Source organism: Marmota marmota, unplaced genomic scaffold (assembly GCF_001458135.2).
Source record: "Marmota marmota marmota unplaced genomic scaffold, marMar, whole genome shotgun sequence".
NCBI classification, from domain to species: Eukaryota; Metazoa; Chordata; class Mammalia; order Rodentia; family Sciuridae; genus Marmota; species Marmota marmota.
Window position 1 is genome coordinate 41,170,220 of NW_025999990.1, and position 15,309 is coordinate 41,185,528.

The 15,309-nt window shown below is 47.3% G+C and overlaps 1 protein-coding gene and 1 long non-coding RNA gene across 3 annotated transcripts in view; one reads left to right on the plus strand and one right to left on the minus strand.

The window, feature by feature from the left end:
* LOC125617755 overlaps positions 1-1,769 on the plus strand; it is a 57,613-nt gene extending 55,844 nt beyond the window's left edge. The window contains exon 3 of the long non-coding RNA XR_007348860.1: positions 1,611-1,769. This is a non-coding gene — a long non-coding RNA (uncharacterized LOC125617755). The remainder of the gene's footprint in view (positions 1-1,610) is intronic.
* The window catches only part of Cables1 (Cdk5 and Abl enzyme substrate 1), a 109,882-nt gene that overhangs the window by 38,764 nt on the left and 55,809 nt on the right, over positions 1-15,309 (minus strand). For both annotated transcript variants that reach the window (XM_015482486.2, XM_048806442.1), the window contains one exon: positions 1,742-1,819. In XM_015482486.2, the coding sequence (XP_015337972.1) occupies positions 1,742-1,819 (78 nt within the window). The remainder of the gene's footprint in view (positions 1-1,741; positions 1,820-15,309) is intronic.

Below are 15,309 nucleotides of genomic sequence, written 5' to 3' on the forward strand. Positions count from 1 at the left end.
AAATTGTCATAAAGAAATGGAACAAGTCCTCTGCCAGGAAGACACAGTAGTTACCTGCTGGGCTATCTTTAGCATCTATTAAAAGTTATAATTACTTGTGCCTAATTCTGTGTCTCAAGTTCAGGGTGGACAGGAACCAGGCCCATCCTTCACCCCCTGGATCCTCAGTATCTGATCACAAGGTAAGGCAATCGGTGAATGAGACAGAGTTAAGGAAAAACTGGGTCAACTGGAGAGGTCCTGCAGGAACCCCCAGAGAAATGAGGCTGACTCTGCAATGCCCACCCAAGCCCCAGCTGGAAGAGGATGTGCTGGCAAACGGCTGTCACCTGATGATGCACATTCCTCTGGAAGTGTGTGTACAGGCTGTTCACACTTAGGATATTCAGGGTCCTGGGGACATCTGTTCAACTGGATGAAAGAGCTGGCCCTTTAGGGTCACATCCCAGGTGTGAGAGCTGCTACAAGCTGAATTCCCCAGGAAATGAGCCTACGGGGGCCATGGCAGGTTAATCAGGTAAAGAAAGCTTTTCTGTGACATCCTCTATGCCAGCCCACTGGCCACCACCCCAGATGGCCCGTACAACTCTGAGCTGCAAGATCTGCTGATGATTTCCCCAGAACACTTCTTTTGCAAGGTGGTTGTAAGGATGCAGGTAATAAGAAGGACCAGCTCAAAAATGCATGAGCGGACACATAGTGGGATCATTGGTGTCTGAAGGCACGCACCAAACCAATGACTGTGCCAGGCTTCTGTGAATAATGATTGCCGTTTTTCTGCCCCATGGAGCTTCTGAAACAGACTGTAATCTGACAAGTCTAGAAGAGCCAGGGAAGGTTGTGGTCAATGGGAATTCTGGGCAGAGCTTACAGAGACGGTGCAAGATGAATAAATGGTGAATCAGCACCAGAGGCCACACTGCCCTCTTTAGGGGTCTGCAATGTGTTTGGCTGTTAAAATGACCAGAGAGCAGTTCTCGCTTTTAATGACTGAAGGCCAGAGCCAATATCCTATGATGCTTCTGACAGTCTCTGCAGTGAATTGCCCTGCCCTAAATCCCAGCAGCACCCTGATGACCCTGGTGACATGGGAATGGGGTCTGAGATCTAGAACAATGGAGGGAATGAACATTGGCAGCAGGGGTAGAGATTAGGAGGGGACACTCTGCAAGGACAGATCCACAGTTACTTACTTTTTTCCCCAGAGTCAATGGAGGGCCTTTTTGATTTAAAGAAGGGGACGTTTCTCTAACCTGTAGCTAATTATATGTTTGTTTTGGGTGCCACTTATGATATCTGCCCTTTGGTGGCAGCTCCAGCTTGTTGGTCAGTTTCTAAACCCAAGCCCAAGACACACCTTGTGTGTCTTGCACAGAGAGTCACACAGTTTGATCCAATTCCTTTCCTGATGTACCTTTTTCCAAAAGTTGGTGTGACCCTGTGTGGGATATGGTGGGCCCCATATTGCTCTTGCTTTGTAGTATTGGGAAAGGTGACAAAATGCATCTTAGAAAAAACAGGCAATCACACACACACACACACACACACACTCCAAGAAGGAAGCCTGCTGGCTGAAAAGAAAGCATAACATCTTTTTTTTTTCCTTTCAGATTCACAAATACTGAATTTGCAGCATCAAAGCAAGGCAAGTTCACGAACATGGAAAGGGAAGCCACATTATGCACACCGGCATCTGAACTTTTCACCCAGAGAACTACAAAGCATGCATGCATATACATACCCGGCTTGGGTACTGTCGCGATACGGCAGCACGGAAAATATACTACAGAAGGATCTTCTGCCACTGATAAGGACTATTCTAAAAAGTGAAACAAAAAAACAAACAAACAAACAAAAAAAAAACAACAAACTAAATGCAAAGACTCAAATTTAAAAAAAAAACACAAAACAACTCTATAGCAATTAAGCATTCACAGGATTCACAGCAGTATTTGCATACTCCCGCCCCCTCCTCCAACAGATGGTATTCTGCTCTCCTTGCAAAATGCAGCCTCAGCACAGAAGTATGCTGCCTCTATCACCCAAATATTAACACGTGCAACACCAGCAATCCGTGAGTCCTTTCTCCCTTAAAGAGGTGCTGGCTATGGGCTGCACATGCAAGACGGGAGCAGACAGTGCCGAGTTTGGGGTGGGCAGTGCTGGTGAACAGTCATGTCACATTTAAACTACTCATTTGTCTTCTGCAGTAAACAATGCAAGAGCAATAGCGCCAGAAACCCTGAGCAGGAAAGACACTCCGATGCCATTATGATCATTAGGTTTTTTTTTATATGCTGGCAACGTGTTAGGTTCTGAGAATAGATCGAGGGAACAATTACATAATCAGTCTTAGCTTCCATTCCTGCCATAAAGAAACTACTGGAAACAGTTCTGCACGATGCTCTTATGCAATCCAAAGCCACTTAGAAAAACATTCAAAACAAAAACAAAGACCCTCAAAAGTACTTATCCTGGCATCTGAGAATAACTTTTGCCAAAGGGAATCGCTGATGAGAAAAATGGATAAATGAGTGAAAGAGATTTAAAAACAGCATTCTCTTTAGTGTCAGGTCAACATACATCACAGACAGAGCTTACTTACTTTTCTAATATTTTCCTTCAATAATCATAGTGAGACCAGAGAAAATAGTACTTAGGCAAGGATCAAAGTTTGGGAATTCTAACCTTGTTTTAAAGTTAGGCAATTAGATTGCCTACAGCCCTGGGAGAAAGTCTGGTTCCCTGGCATGGCAAATCAGGCCTCTGCTCCTGGCTTTGCTTTCTTGTCTGAGCTTTATCACGCATTTATACTAAAGTGTTTGCAGTACCCCAACCTAAAGAACAACAACAACAACAAAAACTTGCTGTTTTATACCTGTGCCCATCACATGCTATTCCTTCTTTATGTAATGCTACATTTTGGGACACTTGGTAAACTCCTATTGATTCTTCAAAACCCAGCTGAAAAGTTACCCCTTCAGAGAATGTCCCCCTGCTGATCATTCCTTCTCTTCTCACTGCTGTCTCCACGCCTTTTCACGTTTCCCGGAGTGCCCTGGTGTGACCAGTACTGCTCACCATTTGCTGCTTCCTAGAGAGCAAGTCCAAGGGTTTTTAAGCACACGGCATCTCCCCCATAAATGTCCATTTGATGTCACTGAAATGCAGTCTGACTGCAGAGCAGCACCAGAGGATGCACCAAGGGGCGTGTGGGGCTGTAGCTGTCTGTTAATCACAGGATGGAAACAATGCTCCCAGCTAATATCAGCTGTCACCGTTGTATACCTCAGGCAGTTTACTAACTCTTCTGAGCCTCGGTTTCCTCCTCTAAAAAATGGGGTAAAATTAGGAAGTATTTCATTGGAATGCTTTAAGAGTAAATGTGTCCACACTGGGAGAATTCTTGAAGTACCACCTGGCAAAGAGTATACACACTCAATAGACAGGAATGGTCTTCCCTGCAGATCAGCTTCTTGGGGTGAAGTTGTTTCAGCAGCACAGTACTTAGATTGGTACCTCTCCACACCTCCATGCTAAGTACCCAGGCTGCTAAGTGTGAGGGACTGTGCTGTGGACAGCTGAAGGACCACAGGCCTGACCCATCTGCAACAATGTAACACGGCAGTACGTGACTGAAAGAAGTTTCTCCTCAGATACTTGAGACCCCAACTCTGCTAACTGCAGCGAGGACCGAAGCATCATGTCCTGAGTGGTCCTCCAAGGCCTGTGGGGCCAAGAGCCAAATAAAACTCCTGCTCAATACCTGCCAGGTTCCTTGGGCTCTAACATGAAGCCTGGCCACAGAGCTTCCTACGTGACAGTGACCCTGCAAATTTATTTAAGCAGGCATGACAAGGGTTAACACTCGTTACACATCAATTACACGCCAGATTCTGAACGCTTTAACTGACGGAACATGAGCCAGCAAGAGATGTGCCAAAGTTCAGTGAAGCTCCAGCAGGTAAGGCAGACCAGGGATTTGAACTTGAACTCTTCACCACCATGAGTGCTCTTCTGTAATGTGCTAGAAAGGCCTGCTCTGGTGCTTAGCTGGGCACCCTTGGACATCCATAAGTCTGTCTTCACTTATGTTCCACAGTGGCTTTGGAGCCTGGCCTGCATGTCACCCCAAGAGTGATAGACCAGGACAGTACTACTATCAGAGCTGGAGCCACACGGGCTGCATTCTCCCCTCTGCTCAGTCTGGGCCCCTTCTGGATGATGGACAGAGGCTCTCCACCCTCCCACTGCCGTTCCCACCATCCATCCAAGGGAAAGCCTGGAGCCTCTGGCTCTGTCACTTGACATCCTGCGGAGAGTGTCTGAACTAACTGGCTCCGTATGACCACGCTGTCTTCATCACCCAGTGCTGTCTTTTTCCTTCCCACCCAAGAGCTTGTTTGGACATTTTTAAGAGAACAAGAAAATGAGAGAATACTGATGCAAGCACATCCCAGGCCTTCTTCCCAGTACTGCAACGCAGGGTGCCTATCCATCCGTGGCTGTGTTGTCCTAGGAAAGTGAGTGCTCGCTCTGGGTGGTCCTCGCCATTCGTCTAGGAGATGCTGGCGACGTGGCTCTCATTCAGAAAAAAGTGTTACTCTAAGGCACAGGCCAAGTTTGGCAACTGTGAACATGGACGGCCTCCCAATAATTCCAGGAGGGTTGGCTCTTCACCGGTTGGCCCTTCTTCAGCAACTGAAATGGAAGGATGAAGGAAGAACACTGCATCCTTGGGCCTTTCCCTTTCCTCCCAGGATCTGATCATCTCATAGACTCCTGCTCTCCCCAGGGATTGGAGACAGAATCCACGGCAGGGACCCAGACAGCAGCCCTACAACAGCACTGCCAACAGGGCTCCCAGACACATCTTCCATGTTTTCTGAAGGAGTTCTGGCATCCGGGAGAAACAGCAGAATACATGCAGAGCAGGTGAACCAGCCTGCTCAGCTTCTCACGCTAACTACTTAGGGCAGCATGATCCTAACAACAGGTCCTACACGACCCTCCGCTGTGTTTAGAACCTTGGAGTTCATGGGAATTTGCAACTTTTCTCACATGGGGGACATCCATCAAAATGCAGATGCCCAAGAAGAAAGTCTTGGTGATTTGTTAAATCTCCTCAAGTGCCTGTTATTGATGAAAGAATTAAATCAGATGCTGGTAGTCATGAATGTCCAAGGGCAAGCTGGGTGCAGTGGCGCATGCCTGTAATCCAGTAGCTTGGGAGGCAGGAGGATCGTGAGTTCAAGGCCAGCCTCAGCAAAACCGAGGTGCTAAGCAATTCAGTGAGATCCTGTCTCTAATACAAAATAGAATACAAAATAAGGCTGGGGATGTGGCTCAGTGGTTGAGTGGCCCCAAGTTCAATCTCTGGTACTTACCCCCCAAAAAAACACAAAAGAATGTCATAGGACAACCAAACTCCACACCCAATGGGCTTCAGAAATTGACTGCTTCCTTGTTTTTGCCTCCAACTACTGTAGCTAACTTCTTTTATGCCCAATGGTACACAAAAAGTCACATAATTTTCACCATCTGTGACATACAAGACTTCACTTGAAGTCAAGAAGGCCAGAAAGCCTTGCTCCAAAAATGATGACTTCAAAAGAGGAATTAACTCCAGGGAGATGGGTCTTTAAAGAATGAAAGGTCACATTTCCACACAAACATCTGTCAGAGGGGGGAAAACATAGCAAAGGAAAAAGCTCCACAGAGCTGCTGCCCGCCCATGTGGGCCAAGATGCCTCTGGAAACGCCATGTTCTCCAAAACTTCCAGGAAGCACTGAGTATGCCCTGCAGCTGGAAGTCATCAAACTTCTCCACATAACTTGATTTCCATGCTCCTGGGAAGTGTGGCCGGTAGGAGGGATCTCGTGGCTTCAGCCCACAAAGCCTCCCTAGCCTCACTTTGCTCAGGAGATATTGGAGCTTAAGAGCTGCCAGGAGACGCTCGACACATAGCCATCCCTCTTGAATCTGCTTTCAGCCCCTCAGCTCAGAGCTGGAGGATACTTAACCAGGGAGCGTCTGACACCACCCAGGATCCTCAAGAGTTCCATCATTTGCCACAAGCTGGCTTCTTGTTCCATTTCCAGACTCCTGGGGAGTCTGCTGGCCACCACAAAGTTCAAATTCATCCAGGTGGAATATTCCCTGACAGCGGAAATATTCTTGTAAGGACATTAAAAATGAGAAACCAGCTTTAAGGGGTGAAGGAAATCATGTCTCCCACAATGGAGGTACGGACAGTGAGGCCTGATCGTAGCCCAGGGGTGTCCATAGCCCAGTGTGGGGGGGTCACGTCTGGTACTGGACACACCTGCAAAAACACATTTCCCAGATTCATTCCTTACTGAGGCCCAGTATCCATGGATGTGCCTTGTTTGGAAATAGGGTCTTTGCAGATGCAATACAATTAGGATGAGGTCATATTAGATTAAATCCAATGAACAGTGATCTTATAAGGAGAGAGGGATCTGGAGATACCTAGACAGACACAGAGGGACGAAGACTGCGAGGCACAAGCCATGGAAACCAGGGACTGCCAGCAACCCGAGAAGATGCCAGGGACGATTCTCCCCCACAGCCTTCAGGAGGAACACGGTCCTGCACGCCCAGCCTCCAGAGTTGAGAGAACCCCTTTTTGTTGCTTTAACCACCCATTTTGTGGTGCTTTACAGGGCAGTCCTGGAAAAGAAAATCTAGCTGGCACCGTCACTCTCTTCCTGGCAGGGCTCTGTGCCACACGTCACCTGCTGGGTAGATCCTCTGGACGTCTATACTACATTTGCCGAGCCCCAGGAAGATGAAATGATAGAGACAAACATCAGGAAACAAATGAGCGGAGTGAAATCTGGAAAGCCATCCGCTGCCCAGCTCCACTCTGACCCCCTTTCCCACAACTGCTGCGTCCTCTCCTCACAATGCTTTATTAAAATCTGGAAGAAGGGGGACTTGACCCCTTTCTCCCTCTTCTGAAGGGTTGGCAATGACATAATGAGAGTTGAGCGAAAACAGCAGCAACAAGAAAATGTTCTTGTGCGCCCCATTCAAATACTCATTAGCCATTGGGGGATGCGCTTCCTCCTTGGGAAACGCTCCGCTCGCTGTTGGAGGTGGCTCATTCTGGGTACAAGGGCAAAGCAGAGTTTGTGGGGCATCCAAGAACATTCTTCACAAAGCGATCTGTTCCCTTCCTGGAGTGGTATGGAGACGATATCCTGGTGCAGGGAGCTGGGAGGAGGGAAGGAGCCCCTGGAGAAGAGGGTGCTAGAACAAGGAGCCTGAGGAGGCAGTGGGGCTCACCTGGTTCAGGACTTGGTATCTGGGTCAGGCCCTGGAGGAGGATTCCAGCAGGTGAGAACAGGAAATGCAGGGAGAAGGGAGACTTAGACAAGCTGCAGGGGACTCGAGAGGCAGGCAGACAGCTAGCACACATCAAGTGGAGAGATGGGGTCACTGATATCGGTGGTATCAGTCTTCTTACCATGACTATCATTATTACCACCACCACAATCACCTCCATTACTGCTATTATTATGACTACAGCACAGGCCTTCACTGCCTGCTAAGGAAGTGTACTTTATCCTGCAATCTAGGGAGTGGCAGAAGATTTCAGAGAAACAAGTTATGTGATCGTCTGCCCCTCCTCCTGCCTACCACAGATATTCTGTGAGCACTCCCTCTATGCCAGATATTGCACTAGGAGTTGAGATTCAACTCCTAGATCAGCGATGCAGCCAAGAGCTCTATCCCAGCACAGCTTGGTGTGGGGTCGGAGATATGTTTACACAGGAGTGTAAATTCTGAGATGGGGATGTAGAGGGCGCTAGTGAGCACACAGAAGAGCAGCTAACCCAGCCTGGAGGAAAGGTGGGCTGCCTGGAGGAAATGACCAGATGAGTAAGTGGCAATCAGGGTACAGTAAAGAGAGATGTTGGCTGCAAGGACTGGTGAGGAGGAGCACAGAGCCTAACTGAGTACAGTACAATTCCCTTCACTGCGCCACTCGCCGGCGTTCCCACTGAGGATAGTACAGTTCCCTTGACTGTGCCACTCGCCGTGGGTCCCACTTCCCTCTGCAAAGCACTGACCCACGATGCTGCCTCCCACAAAGCTAAGGTGGAGGGCTATTGTATAAGCCACATCCACTGACTTGCATGTGTATGTTTTTTGTGTCCCAAACCTGTTTCCATTAGTCATACTTATTACTTCTATTTGCTTTTATTCAATGAAAGCTGCACTAACTAATGTGAAAAAAAAAAACCAGGAAAAAAAAGAGGTGTTTATATTAAAACACTGCTGAATGCTTTTAAAAATCCAAATAAGGGTGGGGATTTAGCTCAGTGGCAGAGCACTTATTTACCTAGCACATGTAAGGCCCTGGGTTCTATTCCCAGCAAAACAGAAACAACAACAACAAATTCAAGCGAGGCCAGCCACTGGGGGAAAAAAAATGCAGTTGAAGTAAGTATAGGTAAGGTAACTACAAAACTTTAGGGGAAAAAATGGTCAAAATCCGAAAGGATTTGCACTTAAGATTCTTGGGTCCAGTCTGGACATCCCAGCAATGGGTGGGGGTGAGGACATGCGGACAGTTGATGTCACAAACTCTCCCTAGACCCACAGGCAAAGAAAAGACTGTTGAACCAATAATCACTAAATATGCCTTAAAGCACAATGCTAAATATGTACAAATGTGTACGTGACTTTGTGGGCATTTCTTCTAGCGTTTACCAACAGTGGCCCTTAACCAGGCACTACTGTAGCAATTCAGCACAGCTGAAGGCTGGCATGGGGTGAAGAGTGCAGGAACTGGTAAGGCACCGGTTAGCGGACCTGGAGTCATCCTGGAGCTCAGCAGATCTGGGAGCAGGCTGGGGGTCCCCGGCTTCAGTGGGTGATGGAAGCCACGGCACAGAGGAGCTCTCACAGGGATGGCAGTGCCATGAGCAGAGGGTAGAGGGCTGGGATAGAGCTGTGAGGAAAGCAGCAGGTCAGGATCACAGAGACAGTGAGGCAAGTGAGTGTGCCATCTGTTAGGGCCTCCATGACAATGCACCAGTGTGGCTTAAACAACAAAAATGTATTTTCTCACAGTTCTGGGGGTCAAAAGCCTCTGAAGTGTCACCGGGGCCCTGCTTGGATGGATAGGTCCTTTGTGGCTGCGGATAGTTCTTTGACTTGGGCGGCATCACCCTCACCTTCATAAGGCAGAAGGCTCTGTGCGGTGTTTTAAAAGACACCAGTCACAATGATGGGGTGTGGGGGAGTCCACTCTACTCCAGCATGACCTTACCTTAACCAATTCATCTGCAATGACTCCATTTCCAAAGAAGCCCACATTCTGTAGTACTGGGGGTTAGGATTTAAGGTATGAATTTTGGGGGACACAATAGGGAGGTAAGAAGAAAACAGGTTGAGCCTGGTGTCACAGAAGTTAGGAAATCCTCCAGACAGCCCCCTAACTCTCTGCTCTAATAGGACAGCACTGGTAACCGTGTCCTCAATGTGGCCCTGGTTGGTCTGTTAAGAATAATTACATTTTCCTTCCAAGCACTGCCTGCCCCTGCTGGCCGCGGCTCCAGGCTTTTTCATTAAGGGGAGAAGTAAAACAGATCTGCCAAGAAGGTTCTGTCCAGGTGGAAGTGGTTTCCAACTCTACACTTCCTTCTGTCACTCTTCCTATTGTCTGTAAATCACACTGGCTGTAAACAGCAAGGGCTTAAGTCCATGAACTTTCCAACAGCAAAGGTCGCACGTGTGCACACACCCACAGAGGCACCTAGCGCACTTGAGATTGAAGATCATTTCTCTTAAGGACACAGAAAACGCTGACATCACAGCACCATCTCCATGCTTTTTTTTTTTTGGGGGGGGGGAGGTGTGCAGGGGGTTTACTGGGGATTGAACTCAGGAGCACTCCACCACTGAGCCACATCCCCAGCCCTATTTTGTATTTTACTTACCTGACAGGATCTCACCAAGTTGCTTAGCACCTCACTTTTGCTGAGGCTGATTCTGAATTCACGATCCTCCTGTCTCTGCCTCCAGAGCCACTGGGATTCCAGGCGTGTACCACCGCACCTGGCACCTCCACACTTTTTGAAGAGGTATGAATAATGAAACCTGGGCTGTGTGATGCTGAGCCAGCACCCAGGCACGGCTGGGTCTCCCTGGGCACCTGCGTTCTAGTGCCAAGTGGCGGCTCCAACCTTCCTCCCACTACTCATCAGCACAGGCAGGTAAAGCGAAGGAAACATGACGGACTGAGACATGATGGGCAGTGAAACCCCATGGGCTGGGAGCCTTGGTGACAGGATCCTTGGTGATGGCCTAGAAGTTCTGGAGGGCTCCTTCAGGCTGGCCACTCACTTTCCCTTAGATCCAAGCCTTTGCTGCAAATTGGTGGCAAATGCAAAGATGATAGGGATGAAGTTTCCCTGCTGGACTGCTGCTGTTGCTGTGATGGGAATTGAGATGCATGCTCAGCAGGGACTGTCCTCCCAGAGGACACACACTGTCTGTCACACACTAGATTCGTTCCAGGGAGAAGCAGCAATGATACTCATCTTCCTCCAAGGCAGTCTGTCCACATTTATTTTTTGAAACATGCCACTTTCTCCAACTCATTTTTCAAACTAAATCAGGCTGACGGAATTGATGAGATCACAAACAAGGTCTTAGTGCACTCAGGGCTTCATGAACCCCTTTTTCCTCCCAAAGTTTTCATTACCAAAAAGAAAGGCTACCATGCGATTCTAGTTCCGGCTCTTTTTTCATCTTATTTCAAAAAGATAAAAAGGTGCTGAAATCTTCCATGTCTTTTTTTTTTCCTATCGAGTTCACACTTAAAAAGAGAAAACACGCTTGCTCATTTTTTTTTAAATCCACTCCCATGCCATGTCCTTTTATTTTTTATTTTTTTTTATTGGTTGTTCAAAACATTACAAAGCTCTTGACATATCATATTTCATACATTTGATTCAAGTGGGTTATGAACTCCCATTTTTACCCCGTATACAGACTGCAGAATCACATCGGTTACACATCCACGTTTTTACATATTGCCATACTAGTGACTGTAATTTTAAATCATTTTGAAAATTCCTCCCAAGGGATATCACAGCTCAGTAGCTCAGTCCACTTACTGTTGAGAGCATTTCTCTCCTTGTTCACAATGAAATGCTTCTGGAAGAAGCCCCAGGACGTGGGCACTTCCGGGGCATGTGGCAGCTGTCACTGTGTGCGATGTAGACGTTCCAAAGTCCGATGACCTGGAAGACTCTCATCTGTTGTTCTCAAAGACACATGTTTATGAGTCTCAAGACTTGAAAGCATGAAGAAGAAATGTCCTTCCTTTCCTAAAAGGATGATGAGGGTGACTAGACATCACTGTCATGAAAGTACTGGCTGTCTTCAGTCTTCACGCTCAGAATCTCTGCTTGCCGCTCTGGGGATTCAGTCCTACCTGCCCAGCAGTGGGCTTTCACATAGCAACAGCTGGCCTTGCTCACCGAGGCTCTGTAAATGCCTGTCATTTTCCAGGGTGTAACTTAGGCCCAAGGACTGAGCTCTGTCTTTACTTTTGCTTTAAGTCAGTGAAGATGCAGATGGGAGTTATGGTGATTGGCAGCTCCCCCTGCCAACCACCCTCAACCCAGGATGTTGAAGGGATGCTGTGGTGTGGGCCATTGGCTGCCTCTCTTCTTCACCAAAGGAGCAGATGTACATTTGTAAACAGTTTTTTAAAGGCCTCAAGTTATTTTGAACTTCACATCAAAATGAATTCATACCACCCTTTAATTAATAATCAATTTATTTTTGGTGGTGCTGTTTTTTTTTTTTTTTTTTTGGTACCAGAGATTGAACTCAGGGGCACTCAACCACTGAGCCACATCCCCAGCCCTCTTTTGTATTTTATTTAGAGACAGGGTCTCACCGAGTTGCTTAGGGCCTTGCTAAGTTGCTGAGGCTGGCTTTGAACTTGCAATTCTCCTGTTTTAGCCTCTCAAGCCGCGCCTGGCTGGTGCTGGGTATTGGCTCAGGGCCTCACACACGCTGGGCAGGAGTTTTACTACCACTGAACTTCATCCCCAGTCCCTCACCCTTTGATTTTTCTATAAGAAAGAGGTTACCTCACATGATCTGTAATGCTTGTCCTTAACTCCTGGTTGGTCAGAGTGGTCACCTTCAAAGGCAGGCCAGGTCATGCCTCTCTTCTGCTTGGCACCCTCCGTGGCTCCTACCTTGTCTATAAGCATAAGTTCCCCAACTTCTTGAGGCTCTTCTCTCTTCCTTTCTCACTCTGCCCCACCATACTGGCTTTCTTACAGTTCCTCAAACACCCCTCTGTGTTCTGGCCTCAGTGCCTCTTCAACTACTGTTGCATCTACCCTGTGGCTCCTCCTGTTGGGATAGCACAGGGATGGCTTCCTCCCCTCGGTGCTCTCCCTGGGTGCTGCCCAGCACGCCTCCCCCACCCCTGGCCCTCAGCGGCTCCAGTCCTTCTCCATAGCGCAGTCTCTCTCTCCTGCTACATGTTTAATTGTTTATCAACTGTCTCCCAACTAGTCTCCAAGTCCTCAAGGCAGGACCTTCCCTGTCCACTTTATTCACTACCCTATCCCAAGAGCCCCACCAGAGTGGGTGTCGGGAACACGTTCTGAACAGACCATACTCGGGCATCACCGCAGCCCATGTAGTGGGCTAGAAAAGGGAGGGGGGACTCCAGTCCAGGCAGCCCGCGGCAAAGGGGATGGTGGGAGGTAAACACCCATGTGCTGTAACAGCACGAATGGCATGGTGGAACGTGAAAAAAAGTCTCTGTTAAATTCTGATTTTTTAAAAACCTTTCGCTAAAGGCCAAGGACTAAAAAAAGAACGGCTTAAGCAAACTCATAACTCAGTGTGAGAGACACTGAAGTCCAGAAGGAACTAAAGACTATTAAAAAGAAGACTGGACCCCCAAATTTCACCTTCCGTCTAGAAGCACGATTCCTTCCGAGAAGTCTACTGCAAGGGGACCATCAGAACATAAATCCAATGTCCTCAGTCATAACACTCATGCTGATCCCAACACAACAGATGGGACCAACCCTAACTGTATGCCAAACAACAACAACAACAAAAAAAAAAACAGTATGCAAAAGCCATACATGTGTCTGATACTAGCGTACTATGACATGCTAAATGAGCTTACACTGTACCTTACATCAAATTGTTTGCCTTGTGGGAACACGCTGCGTATCTAAATGCCAAGATTTTTTTTCATATGAACTTCTGAAAAAGTACTGTACTGTAACTGATAGTTTAACTAAATGACATTTGTGCTCATCTTAATCTTGGCGAACCGGGCTCCGCATTTCTAGCTGATGAAGCAACTGCATCCTGGTTCCCGTCGGTAGCGTGCATTCTCTCTGCCTGTCCCTGCTTCTGGTCTTCCATGTGCTGCCTGCGGGCGGGCGAGGCTTCCCAGCTTCCTCTCCAATCACAGTCTATGTGGGGAGGAGATGCTGCTGCTGGGAACACCGTGCTGTTCTGCTCCAATCCCCCACTGCCCCCCACCCCCTGCAGATGACGGTCAAAGGTCACTAACAAACTCCAGATGCAGCAGCTTCTGCTGCTTCAGAATCGCCAAGCTCCTTGCACCGTCCTATCCACTGGGCTATGCTCGCCTCCAGAAGCAGCCTAATGTTTTGCTGAAATAAAAACTGTAATGTCTACAGAAGCCCCCTCATTTACTAACCTAGTTATTCCATCCATGAAGATGAAGTTAATTTAACATGACTTTTCCTTGGTGAACTCATGCGGACGGCAAGCACCCTCCACATTCTTTGCTAAAAAGCACAGAAACCATCTGTTCCCAATATCTGCCTGCAGTCAGCCCCAGGCTTCTCCAGGGTGATTATCAGAATTCACCCTCCGCTACTACCGCAGCCTCTTTCCTACACAAGGCGGCATTTGCCTGGGCATTAGACTCAGAACTGCTTTTAGTCTTCATGGCATTTTAAGGAATATTTCTAAATTCTCTCCAATTCCTGGGATCTGAAGACTGAAACCTACTAATCAGACCTCTCCATTCATTTAGTGAGTGCCTACTGTGTGTTGGCACACTGCTTTGTTTAGGGTCTACATTTTATAGTTCTGCTTGAAGAACTATAGTTCTTTATAGTTCCTCTCTGAAGAGGCTAAATGTAGGCCAGCAGCTGCCATCAACCCCAAAAGGCTCAGATCCTGTCCCTTCCTCTGCTGAATATGGTTTTAAAAGCACCATGGTGGGCTGGGGCTAGCGCTGGGGCTGGAGTTGAGTGGCACAGCACCTGCCTAGCATGTGTGAGGCACTGGGTTCGATCCTCAGCACCACATAAATAAATAAAACAAAGGTATTGTGTCCATCTACAACTTAAAAAAAAAAAAGCACCATGGTATCAGTTATGTTTTATTTTATACATAACAAAAAATATGCCATAGGACAATTTGTAAGAGTATAATTCAGTGTCACTAAGGACATGTACCATGTGTGCAAACATCCCGTCTACTTCCAAAACTTCTCTGTGACCCTCAAACAGAAACTGTGCCCACTCAACAATAACTCCCCCGCCTCTCAGCCCCGAGTAAGCTCCCGTCTATTTTTTGTCTCTAAGGGGTTACCTATTTTAGATATTTCATATAAATGGAGTCGCACAATATCGGACCTTGTGCGTCTGGCTTCATTTGTTCGCTCAGCAGCATTTTTGAGGTTCACGTGCATTTGATTCCTCTTCATGGCCCAATGACCTCCCGCACCACGTTTTTGTTTTGTTTTTCCATCTATCCTTTGATGGACACTTCTTGTCTCTACCTTCTGGTTATCATGAATAATGCTGCCCTGGTCTACAAATACCTGTTTGAATACTTTGTTTCAATTCTTTGGGGTGTATACCTAGCAGTGAATTGCTAGCTCATGTGGTAATTCTAGAGTTTTTTTTAATGAAGTACCAAACTGATTTCCGTAGCAGCCACACCACTGAACGGTGCGACCAGCAAGGTACATGGGCTCCAGTTTTCTTCTCTTTCCAATGGTATTTAGTTCCTTTGGGGCTTTAGTCTCACTTTATTTCATTCTTATAAGCTTGCTTAAACCATTCTTTTCTAAGTCGTAATGATTTTTAAAAATCAGAATTCCAGACTTCTCTCACACTCAACCATGACGTGCTGTGTGACAGTGTATGGATTTCACCTTTCCCTTCCACAAGCAATCAGATACCTGCATTGGAATTCCACCTTCCTCCTCCCAGCTGTGTGCTCTTTCGGCTGAGAAA